The 15,771-nt window shown below is 57.7% G+C and overlaps 1 protein-coding gene across 2 annotated transcripts; it reads left to right on the top strand.

The window, feature by feature from the left end:
• The first annotated feature begins 593 nt into the window (after window positions 1-593).
• On the top strand, window positions 594-14,031 carry INTS15 (integrator complex subunit 15). 2 transcript variants are annotated; one of them, XM_080672549.1, is made up of 6 exons: window positions 594-1,035; window positions 1,475-1,696; window positions 5,106-5,271; window positions 8,915-9,439; window positions 10,964-11,003; window positions 13,288-14,031. In XM_080672549.1, the coding sequence occupies exons 1-6, from the start codon at window positions 844-846 to the stop codon at window positions 13,487-13,489; spliced, it is 1,347 nt and encodes a 448-aa protein (XP_080528675.1). In that variant the 5' UTR covers window positions 594-843; the 3' UTR covers window positions 13,490-14,031. The 2 variants fall into 2 exon arrangements, with proteins under 2 accessions (XP_080528675.1, XP_080528674.1); XM_080672548.1 differs by having other exon boundaries at window positions 707-1,035; window positions 1,532-1,696.
• The last annotated feature ends 1,740 nt before the right edge of the window (window positions 14,032-15,771 follow it).

Below are 15,771 nucleotides of genomic sequence, written 5' to 3'. Positions count from 1 at the left end.
GAGAGTTAGAAACATCGATGAGAGAGAAACATCGACCAGCTGCCTCCTGCACACCTACTGGGGATGTGCCGGCAACCAAGGTACACGCCCTTGACCGGAATCGAACCTGGGACCTTTCAGTCCTCAGGCTGACGCTCTATCCACTGAGCCACACCGGTCAGGGCCGAGATACACTGTTTAAAGTGAATTGCTGAGGCTGAGCCCGTGCCCTGCGCCACCACCTGTGCTTGGTGGTGGGAAAGGACAGTGAAGTCAAACAGGTAGGCTTTGGACCCGGGCTTAGGGACAAAGGGAGGAGCCGTCTGCCCGGCTGGCGGGAGGCGGGGTGGAGGGAGCGCAGGACCCAATGAGCCCTCTGGTGGCTGTGACTCGGCCTTGGCCGCTGCGGGCGTCAACCTGCGCGCCCGAGGGCCGAAGGCGGTCTCGCGGCGCGGGGGCGGGGCCTGCGGGGCCTGCGGGGCGGCGCCCTTCCGCACGCGCAGACATCGCCGCCAGGTGGCGCCCTCCCGAGAGCGGGCGCTCGCCGGGACTGTGTTGACCCCAGCGGGCCGCCGTCGCCGCGCTCGGCAGTCCCCCGCCGTTCGCCTCCGCGGCGTCGGCTCCCGAGCTCTCGGCGGCGCCGCAGTCGCACCCCTGGGTTCCCCGCTGGCTGGCGGACGAGATGGCCCCCTGAGCGGGCCCGAGCCGGGAGCGGCGGGCGGGCGGGCGCCGCGGCCCAGGCCCGGCTCGGCGGGCGGGGTGCGGGTCGCGGCCTCTTTGTCTCCAGGGCGGCGGGCGCGTCCGCGGGGCTCGGGGCGGAAGTCCCGCCGCGCTCGCGGCGCCCCGGACCGCGGCGGCCGCGCCATGAGCGACATCCGCCACTCGCTGCTGCGGCGAGACGCGCTGAGCGCCGCCAAGGAGGTGCTGTACCACCTGGACATCTACTTCAGCAGCCAGCTGCAGAGCGCGCCGCTGCCCATCGTGGACAAGGGCCCCGTGGAGCTGCTCGAGGAGTTCGTGTACCAGGTGCCCAAGGAGCGCGGCGCGCAGCCCAAGGTGCGGTGGCAGGGCGGCCGGGTGCCCGCGGCCGGAGCAGCACTCCGGCCCTTTCCCCGCCTCGGCGACAAGGGTCACCCGGAGCACAGCGCCCTTCCCAGCCGGGCTCCGCTCTCGCCCTTGGTCTGCTCCTCAGCAGCCCGAACTGCCTCCTCTGGGTCCTGAGCGTTGCTCGGCGGTGTGCCTGCCTGCTCGGCGGGGCGGGTGACAGCCGTGCTTCCATGGTGTTAAGGAGACGCTTTCAAGGCCCCCGGGGTGGTGCAGAGTGATGTGTAATGACGTTTCCCGGGAGTCACGGTGGAGATCTACTCCCCGGCACCCGGGCTTCAGAGGGGTGGCAGTTCCCTGGGGAAAAGGGCGACTCGGTTTTCTTACTGTATGAACTCATGTGCATGTTAAAGCTACGTGTCTCATCGCTTCTCCTGGGTTTGTTTTATAGAGATTGAATTCACTTCAGGAGCTCCAACTTCTTGAAATCATGTGCAATTATTTCCAGGACCAATCCAAGGACTCTGTCCGGCAGATTATTTTCTCATCCCTTTTCAGCCCCCAAGGGAACAAAGCGGATGACAGCCGGATGAGCTTGTTGGGGAAACTGGTCTCCATGGCAGTGGCTGTGTGTCGAATCCCAGTGTTGGAGTGTGCAGCCTCCTGGCTCCAGGTACGTCTCTAGAAATAGCCGCCTCCCCGGCCTCCGAGGAGGGATGTTCAAGTAACTGGATTTCTTGAGAGGCCTTTGCCACGGGCTGTCTGCTTGATGTCTGATGCCCCAGGCCTATCTTTCTATACAAGTACTAACCATTCTTGAGGAAACAGTAGTTTGTGATGGTACATTGATTTTAAAAAGAAAGGCTCTGTCTTCACTTTTCTTAGTTGAAAATGATAGGTAGGATTGTGAAATCAACTCTGCAGGCAGCCTCAGAGATAGCATTGGTTTTTTTAAGCTCATTACATGTCATTGTGGCATGTTTGCTACTTTCTATATAGTTAGGTCAGTCGGCATGGGTGCTGTTTGCATTGTTCTAGGCACAGGGGTCCTCAAACTTTTTAAACAGGGGGCCAGTTCACTGTCCCTCAGACCGTTGGAGGGCCAACTGTAGTTTAAAAAAAAAACTATGAACAAATTCCTATGCGCACTGTGGGCCCGGGATGCGTCGGCTGCTAAGCAGGACAGGCAGCGGCACCCGGCGGGCCGGATCAATGTCCTTGGCGGGCCGCATGTGGCCCGCGGGCCGCAGTTTGAGGACGCCTGTTAGGATGACATTACAACGATGCTCTAACCAACTGAGCTACCCGGCCAGGGCTTGCTAGCCAAATGTTAATGATAAGAAATATTACAAGATGCCCTGGCCCGGTGGCTCGGTTGGATGGGTGGCTGTTCTAACGGAGAGGGACATAAGAGCTATCCAGAGTGTTCTTATTTATTTACTTTTTAGAAAGGGAGGAAGGGAGAGGGATAGAGAGATAGAAACATCAACGAGAGAGGATCATCATCCATTGGCTGCCTCCTGCACGGCCCCCACTGGGGATTGGGCCCGCAATCGAGGTATGTGCCCTTGACCAGAATCGATCATGGGACCCTTCAGTCCACAGGCTGTCAAGATTACCTCTATCGCCCTAGCCGGTTTGGCTCACCTGATAGAGCATCGGCCTGCGGACTCAAGGGTCCTAGGTTCGATTCCGGTCAAGGGCATGTACCTTGGTTGTGGGCACATACCCAGTAGGGAGCGTGCAGGAGGCAGCCAATCGATGTTTCTCTCTCATCGATGTTTCTAACTATCCCTCTCCCTTCCTCTCTCTATCCACTGAGCCAAACTGTCTAGGGCTCTGGAGTGTTTTAAATATCAAAGGAAAAGTATCTCTTTACAGTTGATGTTTTGTTAGATGTTATTTCGGAAGATACATTTTGTTTTCCTTTTTTGTTACTCAGAGTCTGAAAAATTGTTACTCTACTTAGAGTAATTTTAACTGAGATTTTTTAAAATGTATTTTTATTACCTGACCGGTTTGGCTCAGTGGATAGAGCGTCCGCCTGCGGACTGAAGGGTCCCGGGTTCGATTCTGGTCAGGGGCATGTACCTTGGTTGCAGGCACGTCCCCAGTGGGAGGTGTGCAGGAGGCAGCTGATCGATGTTTCTCTCTCATCGATGTTTCTGACTCTCTCTCTATCCTCTCCCTTTTCTCTCTGTAAGAAATCAATAAAATATATTAAAAAAAATGTATTTTTATTGATTTCAGAGAGGAAGGGAGAGGGAGAGAGAGATGAAACCATCAATGATAGAGAATCATTGATTGGCTGCCCCCTGCACACCCCCCACTGGGGATCAAGCCTGCAACCCGGCCATGTGCCCTTCACTGGAATCGAACCTGGAACCCTTCAGTCCGCAGGCCGACGCTCTGTCCACTGAGCCAAACCAGCTAGGGCTTAAGTGAGTTTTTTTAATTAATATTCTCAGCTATGCTAACAGAATTTATTGCATTCAGTTTCACAAACCTGTTCATTCCCAAGTTCTTAAAATTTTTAAAAATAGTATTTAAATATTTTTCTTGTAACTTTAACTCCTTACACAAGGATATGTTTTTATTGATTTTTTGGAGAGAGAGAGAGCAGTATCTGTGTGAGAGAGAAACATCAATTGGCTGCCTCCTATACCCACCCCAACTGGGGATTGAACCTGCAACCTAGGAATGTGCCCTGACACAAATCAAACTCAGCAACCTTTTGGTGTATGGGGTGACGCTCCATCCAACCGAGCCACCGGGCCAGGGCATCTTGTAATCTTTCTTATCATTAACATTTGGCTAGCAAGCCCTGGCCGGGTAGCTCAGTTGGTTAGAGCATCGTCCCCATACACCAGGGTTGTGGGTTCGATCCCCGGTCAGGACACATACAAGAATCCACCAAGTGGAACAACAAACGGATAATTCTCTCTGAAATTAATTTTTTAAAAATTTGGCCAGCAAAAAGATAGGTTTATCTTGGTAGTACACAGGCACATCTCAGTGGAGTCCGCCTTAATTCTCATCAGTATGACTTCTGGGGCATCTGAATTTACCACGTGTGCCGTCTTTAACCTTTAACCTCTTTCCCTTGACAGCCTAGTGAAGTCAAGCTTAGCATCTTGTGACCCATCACAGGGTTTTCTCTCTCTCTCTCTCTCTCTCTCTCTCTCTCTCTCTCTCTCTCTCTCATGGCGCAGTCGGGCTGGCATTCTGGCAGAAGGAGAGCAGATCGGAACAGCAGGACGGGGTCTCCGTGGTCTGGGTCAGGGTTTGCCACACTGGGCGGGGCTGAGCCTCCTCCCGAGGCAAGGCAGAGGTGGATGGTGCGGTGTCGTGGGCAGAGTTTAGCCTGAATGGACCGTCTGGCCTGCTGTCTCCTTGCAGTTTGCCCTGGAGGGTGACAGCATGGCCTTAATGAAATTAGGCTACCCCTCTGAACCTCAGTTTTCTTACTGGTAAATGGGGATAATAACGTCTGCCTGGAACTGTGGCGTTGAACGCGGCAGCAGTTACGGATCGGCATCTGAGTGTGAAGGAAGAAGGCCAGGGGGGTGGGGGGAGGGGACAGTATCAGGGAAGCCTGAGAGAGGACAGAGCTGTAAGAATGCAGCGTGCCGCTCTCGCTCCCGAGATGGTTCACAGACTCTCAGGAGCTCCGAATCACGGTGGCAGCCGTTCACTTTCACCGCTGGAGTCTCAGCTGCAGGTTTGCAGAAGGAGTCAGAAGTGACCTTTTCCTAAGGAAACTTCGAAGCCAGGGTCGGCAGCCTTTTATGGAGAGGGCAGGTAGCAGATACGCTTGGCGCATCCGGTCATGTCCGTCACAGCAGCCTTAGACAGGAGGCAGGCGTGTGCGCAGGGCTGTCACTGCCCCGCGTTCCCAGCAGCTGTGGGGGCGGCGCTGCTCTGCGGCTCGAGGTGCCAATCCCTGCGGCAGCGCCAGCCCTTCAGGTCCTCGCCCGCTGGAGGGTTCTGCCAGGGCGGGTGGCCGGGCTGCACCAGACGTGCACAGCTGCTGGGCGCTGGCCCGCGACCCCCGTGGTCACGCGGCTGTGGCTTCTTCGCAGCGGACGCCTGCGGTCTACTGCGTGCGGCTGGCCAGGGCCCTCGTGGATGACTACTGCTGCTTGGTGCCGGGCTCCGTGCAGACGCTGCGGCAGATCTTCAGCGCCAGCCCTCGCTTCTGCTGCCAGTTCATCACCTCCGTCACCGCGCTTTACGACCTGTCGTCAGGTATGCCGCTCGCCTTGATGCCCCAACTGACAGTGTGTGCCCCTTCTCGCCCTTCCTTCCTTCCTTCCTTCCTGTCCATGCTCACAGGTATTTTTCCCTGAACTTTATTTTTTTATTTTTTATTTTATTTTATTGATTTTTTACAGAGAGGAAGGGAGAGGGATAGAGAGCTAGAAACATCGATCAGCTGCCTCCTGCACACCTCCCACTGGGGATGTGCCCGCAACCAAGGTACATGCCCTTGACCGGAATCGAACCTGGGACCTTTCAGTCCGCAGGCCGACGCTCTATCCACCGAGCCAAACCGGTTAGGGCTCCCTGAACTTTTGAGTTTGCTGCCAATGTCAAGTGCTGAAGCACGTGTTCCCTCAGAACAGGCCCTTCACTAATACAACCGCGACATCGTGGCCACACCGAAGGAAGGAAGTACTGAGAGGACACAGTTTGCTGCCTCTCAGATAGCCTGTGTTCAGACTCCCCTGATGGTCTCCGTTATGTCTCTTGTAGCCTCCTCTCCCCCCGGGGGGTCAGGAGAACTCGGGATCCAGCTCAGGAGCTTACATCGCACGGAGCCGTCGTGTCACTTTGGTCTTTAAGTCTAGAACAGTCCCCGGCGTTTGCAAACATGTCCGAGGACACTGCCTGTTTAAAGGGCTCGGGCCTGTTGCTGTCCAGAACGTCGCTCAGTTTGGCTTTCTCGGTTTGTTTCCTTGTGAGAAGATTCAAAGGAAACGTCTTTGGCAGCGGTCCTTCCTCGGTGGGACGTGTCCTCAGTGCCTCGAACTGGGAGGCGTGCCCCTCGGGTCTGCTCTCGGTGAGGTTTTTATTTTTATTTTTAAATATATTTTTATTGATTCAGAGAGGAAGGGAGAGGGAGAGAGAGACAGAAACATAAATGATGGGAGAGAATCACTGATCGGCTGCCTCTTGCACTCCCCACACTGGGGATCGAGCCCACAACCCAGGCATGTGCCCCCAACGGGAATCGAACCGTGGCCTCCTGGTTCATAGGTTGACACTCAACCCCTGAGCCACACCAGCCAGGCATGGTGACGATTTGGAGACTTCCTTAGCAAGATGCCAGGAGAGGTCCTCAGGTGGCCGTTAGATGGCATCTGACTTCAGCTGGGAGAAGCCCTGTCCCCGTGGTCAGATTTCATGCAGATCCCAGTGAAGACACCAGTGCATAGCTTCCCAGCTCTGGTTGAATTGGGACAAGAGCGTGGCCCTTATTCCCACACGGGCAGTTCGGGCCTCGCCCTGGTGAGCAGCTCTCTCTGCAGAGCTGCTCAAAGCCCGTTTTCTCTTCCAGGTTCCTGCTCTGTCCGTGGCTCTTGCCCTCAAGGACCGACAGTCTCCATTTAAAAAAAAAAAAAAAAAAGTTATTGATTTGAGAGAGAGGGGGGAAGGGAGAAGGAGAGAGAGAGAAACATAGATGTGAGAGAGAAACATCCATCGCTGACTCTTGCACGCCCCCTCTGGGAGATGGAGCCCACAACCCAGGCATGTGCTCTGACCAGGAATCAAGCTGGTGAACTCCTGGTTCCTGGGATGATGCTCGACCAGTTGAGCCACACTGGCCGGGGCAGCCGTCTGTCATCTTGATCTAGTAGCTAAGAGCTCTTAATAGCTGGGAACACGAGTCAGAGCTTTGCTTTCCAATAGGAAAGGTTTAGTTAAACCCAGTTCACCGCATCCTAGTTGCTCTTTCAGTCTTCAGTTATTCCAGGGGTCCTCAAACTTTTTAAACGGGGTCAGTTCACTGTCCCTCAGACCGTTGGAGGGCCGGACTATAGTTTAAAAAAAAAACTATGAACAAATTCCTATGCACACTTCGGGCCCGGGACGCATCGGCTGCTAAGCAGGACAGGCAGCGGCACCCGGCGGGCCGGATAAATGTCCTCGGCGGGCCGCATGTGGCCCGCGGGCCGTAGTTTGAGGACACCTGTTAGGCCAACAAGGACAGAAATTGGCCTTAGCGTCGGGAATGGGTTGACTAACATACGGAAAGAGAAATGATGTTCAGAGGACACCAGTAACATTCTAGAATGGACGTGGGACGTGCTCTTTTTCTCTCTAGCCAGTTGGCGAGCCCGCCATGTCAGGGGTTTCTCCTAAACCATGTTGTGGAGGTGTGGTTGGCATATGGAAAGCTGTGCGTATTTAACGTACGCGACTTGCCGAGTTTGCAGAAGCGGGAATCACGGCGCACAGCGGCAGCCCTAGAGGGCTGGGCCAGGGCTCTGCCTTCAGATGGCCAGGCTGCTGCCCCCGGGTGCTGCTGGGAGCAGGAGAGATTCCTGGGGAGTCCGTGCCTTCGGAGCCACACACACGGAGTAGCTCCCGAACCCAGCAGGGCCTCAGGCCCCAGTGGAGCGGAGGCTCAGGTGTTTGCGTAGGAAGGCCTAGGGACCGTGTACTCGAGGGCACACATGGACATGCAGGCGCGCGCACCCCACCTTCAGGTGCGTGGAGGCGCCTCAGCTTCGGTTGGGTGGGGGGAGGGGGGAGTGTATGCCAGAGAGTGGGTGTGGGACGGGTGTTTCCCAGACAGGAGTGCCTCGGGGGGAATTGGGGATCACACACAGCGCCGCCCACTGTTCATGTTGGCACATAGTCATAGGCAGCTGCCTCCTGCTGTGGCCATCACTTCATAGCAGAAGGGCGGGGGTGGGGTGCGGTGGCGTAACACCCAAACAGTAGGCGAAGTCTCCGGGAGGAGGCCGGTGTCTCCTGAGAAGGAGCCCTCGGGAACCTTTCACCACCGGCTCCCTACCCCCACGCTCTTGTCGTGTTCGGCCCTGGTGGGGCTCTGTCCTGAGCTGAGGGGAGCGCAGCCCCGCACAGCCCACCCCCTGCGCAGCCTCCGAAGGGCATTGCACGCCGCTCCCAGGGCCGTGCTCTGTGGCCTCGTTCAGAGCCGGGCCACGTGGGGTCAGGTCTGGGCCCACCGCATACGGTTGATGAGTCCTGGGGAAATTACTCACCATCCCCCTGCCTCAGTTTCCTCTGGGGTGGTGTGAGGATTAAATGTGTCCATCTGTGGGAAGGAACTAGACCAGTGCCGGGAACATCGTAAGCCCAAAGTAAATGTCGACGTCTGTTTTTATTCTCTGCCTAAGCCGTAGAACGTGCCGGGTCCTGGGGTCCCAGGAGGCCAGGCTGTTGCTTAGACAGGGGGGCTGAGGTGGCCCTGGCAGCTGACGTCACTGGCTGATCTCTGGCTGCTCCTTGAAGGCCAGCATAGCTGCCATGTGCCCTGGAGGAGACGCCAGCACCGCAGCAAAACCTACTCTCCAGGGAGGGGCGGAGCGTGGTGTGAAGCTTGGACGTGGAAAGTGTGGAATTTGACTTAAAATGACACAGAGAAGGAACTTTCCTCAAGGCCTGGTGGAGCTCTCGGGAACTGCTGAGTTAACAAGTATCTCTCGAGCCCTGCCCTGGCCAGGCGGTCCTGTCACTGAGACAGGAGTCCCCGCCCTCGTGGAGGGGATGGCCAGGGACTGAGACAGACAGCGGACGAGCGGAGAAGTGGACAATGTGGGTGTGGGGTGACGCGTTCTGTGAACCTAGGGCTCCGTCCCCCTCCGCCCACTTCGGTCTCTGGGGCCGGAAACCCCCCTGACTGGGCTTGTCTTTGCAGACGACCTCATCCCGCCGCTGGACCTGCTTGAAATGATTGTCTCCTGGATCTTTGAGGACTCGAGGCTGATTCTCATCACCTTTTTAAATACCCCGATCGCACCCAACCTCCCACTAGGGTTTTTAGAGCTCACCCCGCTCACGGGACTGATCCGCTGGTGTGTGAAGGCCCCTCTGGCTTACAAGAGGAAGAAGAAGCCCTCCCTGTCCAATGGCCACGTCGCCACCAAAGCCGCCCCGGACTCGGCCGGGCTGGACAGAGACCCCCACCTCCTGTACTCCAAGCTGCACCTCAGCGTCCTGCAGGTGCTCATGGTGCTGCAGGTGCACCTCACCGAGAAGAACCTCTACGGGCGCCTGGGGCTCATCCTCTTCGACCACATGGTCCCGCTGGTCGAGGAGATCAACCGGCTGGCGGACGAGCTGAACCCCCTCCACGCCTCCCAGGAGATCGAGCTCTCCCTGGACCGCCTGGCGCAGGCCCTGCAGGTGGCCATGGCCTCCGGGGCCCTGCTGTGCACGAGAGGTGGGTGGTCCCTGCCTGGGCCTTCCCGGGGGCGACACCACAGTCCACCCACAGAACACGGGCTCCTGGGGGCGACACCACAGGCCACCCACAGAACACGGGCTCCCGGGGGTGTGACACCACAGTCCACCCACAGAACACGGGCTCCCGGGGGCGACACCACAGTCCACCCACAGAACACGGGCTCCTGGGGGCGACACCACAGGCCACCCACAGAACACGGGCTCCCGGGGGTGTGACACCACAGTCCACCCACAGAACACGGGCTCCCGGGGGCGACACCACAGGCCACCCACAGAACACGGGCTCCCGGGGGCGACACCACAGTCCACCCACAGAACACGGGCTCCTGGGGGCGACACCACAGTCCACCCACAGAACACGGGCTCCTGGGGGCACGACACCACAGTCCACCCACAGAACACAGGGACTCCTGGGGGCGCGACACCACAGTCCACCCACAGAACACAGGGCCTTCCTAGGGGTGCGACACCACAGTCCACCCACAGAACACAGGGCCTTCCTGGGGGTGCGACACCACAGTCCACCCACAGAACACAGGGTCTCCTGGACCAGTACCGGGTGCTGCCTCTTCTGGGACTTCTTCCCATTAGTGAGCGTGGGAAGGAGGGGGTCTCAGGACATACCCAGGCAGAGCGCTGTGACCGTGACGTCGCCGTGGCGCCTGGCCATCGCTGCCAGGACTGGGACACCTCGAGAGGAGTGAGAGCCAGTATCTTTCCTCTTAGGCAGCCTTTTTCTGCAGAAGATTCCCTTTCATGCCTTTTTATTGAGGCATAATTCACATGCGGTAAAATGCATGGATTGAAATGCATAAAACATTCCCCTCCCCTGTTTTAAGGTTCTTTAATTCTCCTGCATTTTAGTGCTTGATGGCTCTCAGGTGAATGAGCCTGTGCTGATGACACTCCTGTGTTTGCCCCCCCACCTTTTTTTGGGGGGTCATTGATTGCAGAGAGAGAGGAAGGCAGGAGGGGGAGAAACATTGATGTGAGAGGGAAACATGGCTCAGTTGCCTCCCATACGTGCCCCAACCACGGATCAAACCTACAACTCGGATATGTGCCCTGACCAGGAATCGAACCAGCAGCCTTAGGTGTTCAGGGCGACACTCCAGCCAGCGGAGCCGCACTAGCTAGGGCTTGTTCCCCTTTGAACCGTTGGCTCCAGAAGCTGCCCGTGCCCCCGGGCTGTGGTCTCTGGTGACGGGCTTCCATCTTACCAGGCCCTTCCTGCGTGGGCAGCTGATCTGCCCGGGAGAGCCCTGCCCCCAGCTTCTGACACGTGGCCGGCGGAGCTGCCACTTCCTAAGCGATGGGTTCTGTTCTGTCTGGGCCCAGTTTGTGAAAGCGAACGCGGGGGGAGAGAATGCAGCTTCTGAACGCTGCCGGGGAAGTGGGGTCTCAGGCGGGATGGCTGCTCACTGGCACCCTTCAGAAGCCATCAGAACTTTCCGTCTTGTCTTCTCCGTCCCTCCTTAACGACGTGTCTCCTTGGTTTCAGATGATCTGAGGACCTTGTGCTCCAGGCTGCCCCACAATAAGTAAGTGCCCTCTCCAGACTTCCGGTCGGGTGGGGGCTGCGGGGGGGGGGCAAGGCAGGGTGGGCCCCCGTCCTGGCCTGCAGGGTCCAAGCTTCTGTGTATAAGGAGGCCCTTAAGGACTGATGATAAGCAGGGGACAGATACGATGGCGTAACCCACGTGAGAGGAAGGCCACATCGGTCGGGGTAAATCAAAGATAACCAAGGTGGAAAGGGGGTCATCTTGCCGGAGTCGAGGAAAGAAACCGGAATCAGCTTGGAGGGTCACGCTCACTAAGCGCTTGTGCAGCCACCGGCTGTGCGGTGACGTCGGTGCGCACTGCTGGTGACGCCGTGAGCTGCGTAGCCCTTGGGGAAATAGTGCAGAGCCACAGCCCCAGGACGCGGTGTGTCGGTCAGGCCAGCGCCTTGGCATCGTGCGGCACTGACCGGTGCTGAGCGTGGTTCTGTCTGGTTTGCTGTGGTGCTTGGGTCGTCTCTGCCTGTCTCTGGGCCTCGGTTGACCCCCTTGTGAAATGGGGGCACTGATTCACCTACCTCCTGGGGTTGCAGTGAGGACTAAGCGGGGTGACGTTGTGACCTTCTCAGCGTGGTCTGCGCCATAGGGGACACGCCGTGAATGGTGGTGGTTGTACTTGGGGGCGGCAGGGATCCTGGTGGTGGAAAGCGGGAACTGTGGTCGCACAGCTTCTGGGAAGAATTCCGGCCTCGCTGCTTCCTCTCAGTGTGACGCCAGGCGGCTTCCTTACCTCCCCCTGCCTCCGGTTCTCTGTAAAGTCCAGAAGTAGCTGTACCAGCGAGGTCCTCCTGCCTCCTCCTCCGTGGAGCGCTTAGAACAAAGCTCGTTTTGTTGTTGAGAATCTAAGAAGTGTTAGCTGCTGCCACTTGACGGTGATTTCCATAACTTAGGTATTCTACTTAATCTAATTACTGTCACTGACTCTAAGAAGCAAAAGTTTATGCACAAAAATGTTCCCTGTAAATGCAGTATCAGCAGCAGAAACCTGGGAGCTCCCTACCTGTCCCCCAGGCGGGCACGTTCAGTAACTCCGTAGTGTGACGTCAGAATAGGACGTGTTTCCACCGAAGGTAACCCTGTGGCCAGCGGCTGGGGCAATGGGAGTGAGTTCAGTGTTACGTCAGGACGGAACATTGCAGCCACCAAAAGCAGGCACTGCGGCAGCTCACTGCGGAGATGTTTCTAGTTGAAAGCAGAGGCCAGGCGGGGATCAGGAGGGAGCAGAGCCGGGAGCAGGGGAGCAGGAGGGAGCAGAGCCGGGAGCAGGCCTCCTGGGGGTGCGGCGGAGAAGGCTTTCCGATGGGGACGTGGCCAGGAGTTGGTCCTTGGAGGCTGACAGCAGGGTGGGGCTGAGGGCTGGAAAGCTGGAGGTTAAGGAGCTCTGCTGAGCCTGCTGGGCGAGGAGAGGGAAGTCAGAAAGGATGAAACTGGTCAGGAAACCCTTCAAGGAGTGTCAGGAGGGGATGACATTGAATTAAGCGGGGGGAGAGGGGGGCACAGAGGATTTCCGGGAACAGAGCGAGGAGAATGCAGCTGGAGGAGGTGCTCGGCACCTCGGGCTTAGGGGTCACTGAGGGTGGAAAGGGATGCCCCTGAGGCCTGGGAGTGAAGGAGCAGGTGGCTGGGGGGCGGGAGTGGGAGGGGAGTGGCCCCTGAAGGGGTCAGGCTGGGTCCCGCCCGTCCAGGACTCTGGGTGTGGGAGCCTGCTTTTGTGTCATTAAGGATCTGAGGGACAGGGCCTGCTGCCTGCTTGCTGCGGGCCTCAGTCACTAGCGCCCCTCAGTCACTAGCGCCCCTCAGTCACTAGCGCCCCTCAGTCACTAGCGCCCCTAGGCGGAGACAGGTGAGGCCGAAGGCAGGCACCAGGGCTGCTCCTGTGGGCCGCAGCCCCGCTCCCTGTCCTGGGCCCTTAGGGTTTCTCGGGTCCCTCCCCCGCATTGTCCCCTTGTCACATGCAGGGTCTGGCTTTCCCCCTGCTGGCCCTTCCTCTCTTCTCTGCCCCATCCCAGCCTCATCCTGTCACCCCCTCCTGCTCCTCCCCAGCCACAAACCACCCTCCTCCCTGTTCTGTTTCCCCATCTGGGAACCTGCGTGTTCTGCACCCGCATCCGGTGCCTCTCGGTGCCTGGGTGAGGGCCGCGTGTGTCCAGGCCTCCCTCCTGCCTCCCGGGACACCAAGTCCAGGGGCCAGGGCCAGCCCGACGCCGCGTGGCAGATGCCACCATCCGGGATCCGCGTGCTAATAACCCTTCTCCTCTGTCCGCAGCCTGCTGCAGCTGGTCATCTCGGGGCCCGTGCCACAGTCGCCCCACGCGGCCCTGCCCCCCGGGTTCTATCCTCACATCCACACGCCGCCGCTGGGCTACGGGGCCGTGCCTGCCCACCCCGCCGCCCACCCCGCGCTGCCCACGCACCCCGGGCACACCTTCCTCTCGGGCATGGGGTTTCCGTTCAGGCCCATCCGCTAGGCCGGCCCCACCGACGCCGAGCGGCACTGTGCCTTCTGCGCCTGCGCGGAGAGCCTTCCAGAGCGGGCGCGGCCGTGAGGAGGCCCTCGGGGTGGCGGCGGCGGCGCTTCCTCACCAGCACACTGTCCGGCCCGGAGGTCTGTGACCGCGCCGCCCAGGCGCCCCCTCCCTGGCCGCGTTGGGGAGAGTCCAGGTGGACAGAAAAGGAAACGAACGTGGCCAGCCCTCCCTCCACGGGCCGTGCGGTGTCTTTCAGAGATGCCCTCCTGAGCGCCTGTTGTCTCGTGTGTCCGGGGACACGGGTGTGGAAGCAGCGTTTGCACGTCCACTTGTCCGGCTTCTTTCCTGTCACCGGGGTTGCTCCTGCCATAGACGGGCCACCCCGTAGCTCTGAGCTCCGGGCCGAACCCGTGGTCTCCGGCTGACGCCCGGCCGTTCGCGGGAACCTGGCGTTGCCCGGCACCAGTGAAGGGGCAGCTCTGTCCACTGGGGCCTAAGTTTTCTTTCGTACGTTCAATAAACCTTTTCAAACAGTTTGGTGCACTGCGGGCTGTATTTACAAACTTCTAAGTGTGAGCGCAGCGGCTTCCCCCCGGCCCCCATCCAGTGAGGGGGTGGGTGCACTTCCGGCCGCTCCTTTGGACGGAAACCGGAAAGGCCCTGTTCTTCGGTGTTCGAGTCCATTACCCGTTTCTCGTTTGCAGAGAAGCCTGCCGGGGCCAGGGCAGGGCTGAAGGAAAGCGCCTGCTCCTGGTGAGAAGCGTCCACTGCCACTGGCGGGTTTGGAATTTTTTTTTTTTAAATATATATTTACTGATTTCAGAGAGGAAGGGAGAGGGAGAGGGAGAGATAGAAACATCAATGATGAGTATCACTAATCTGCTGCCTCATGCACGCCCCCTACTGGGGATCGAGCCTGCAACCTGGGCATGTGCCCTGACCGGGAATCGAACCGTGACCTCCTGGTTCGTGGGTTGATGCTCAACCACTGAGCCACGCCGGCCGGCTTGTTTGGAATTTCATTCTGGTGCCACGTGTTCCTGAGAAGGTCAGAAACCAGCTGTCAGGACCCCCGTGGCTACCAAGACCGAGGCTGCTCAAGCCCTTTAGGGAGCACGAAGGCCCAGTGCACGCAATTCGTGCAAGGGGCTCGGCCCTCACAGCCCCGGCGGCTTGCCTTGGCCCTCGCAGCCCCGGCTTCGTTCAGGAGGTTGTTCGGCCGTCCGGTCTAATTAGCATATTATGCTTTTATTATTATAGATGGTGTGGAGCAATGCATGCCACTGGCCTCCCCACCCGTAGGTTCACATCAGCTAATTCAACCCCTGAAGCTGGGAAACAGTAGTTTTGACCCCCATTTGGGAATTTTTGGGCCGACTAAGTGTTAGAGAATTTGCACGCCCAGTTTACTCATTTAAAGTGCAAGTCAGTGGTTGTCGGTATACTTGCAGAGTTGTGCAACCATCACCACTATCTACTTTATTTTTATTTTTTAAAAATTAAATATTGTTGCCCTAACTGGTTTGGCTCAGTGGATAGAGCGTCGGCCTGCGGACTAAAGGGTCCCAGGTTCTATTCCGGTCAAGGGCATGTACCTGGGTTGCGGGCACATCCCCAGTAGGGGGCGTGCAGGAGGCAGCTGATCGATGTCTCTCTCTCATCGATGTTTCTAACTTTCTATCCCTCTCTCTTCCTCTCTGAAAAAATCAATAAAATATATTTAAAAAAAAAAACTTTATTTCTTAAAAAAAAAAAAAATTAAATATTGTTGAAAGTATCTGGTTTTTCCCCATTGACCCCTTCTCGCCTGCCCCTCCTCCACCCCAGGCCTTCACCACCCTATTGTCTGTGTCCGTGGGTTATGACCACTATCTACTTTAAAGCATTTCATCGTGCCCTGGCTTGTTTGGCTCAGCGGATGGAGCGTCAGCCTGTGGACTGATGGGTTCCGGGTTCGATTCCGGCCAGAGGCGTGTGCCTAGGTTGCGGGCTCGATCCCCAGTGGGAGGGTGTGCAGGGGGTGGCCGATCGGTGATTCTCATCATTGATGTTTCTATCTCTCTGTCCCTCTCCCTTTCTCTCTGAAATCAATAAAAGTATATTTTAAAAACAAAACAAAACATTTCATCGTCCCCAAAAGAAACCCCACGCTCAGTAATGGTCACCCCCTCTCCTCCCAGCCCCTGGCAGCCATCTATTCTCTGTCCCTATGGATTGGCCTTTTCTGGCCATTTCATATAAACAGTCATACGACGTCATTTGTGTCTGGCTTCTTTCACTGA

Source organism: Plecotus auritus, assembly GCF_963455305.1.
Source record: "Plecotus auritus genome assembly, chromosome: 6".
In the NCBI taxonomy this organism is placed as follows: domain Eukaryota; kingdom Metazoa; phylum Chordata; class Mammalia; order Chiroptera; family Vespertilionidae; genus Plecotus; species Plecotus auritus.
Note: the sequence above shows the minus strand (reverse complement) of the source record. Positions and strands in the feature narration are given on the sequence as shown.

Coding starts and splice junctions, on each gene's coding strand:
- INTS15 (XM_080672549.1), top strand. CDS start 844: ATGAGCGACATCCGCCACTCGCTGCTGCGGCGAGACGCGCTGAGCGCC. Junction 1,697..5,105: donor GTGCAGCCTCCTGGCTCCAG/GTACGTCTCTAG, acceptor GCTTCTTCGCAG/CGGACGCCTGCGGTCTACTG. Junction 11,004..13,287: donor TCCAGGCTGCCCCACAATAA/GTAAGTGCCCTC, acceptor CTCTGTCCGCAG/CCTGCTGCAGCTGGTCATCT.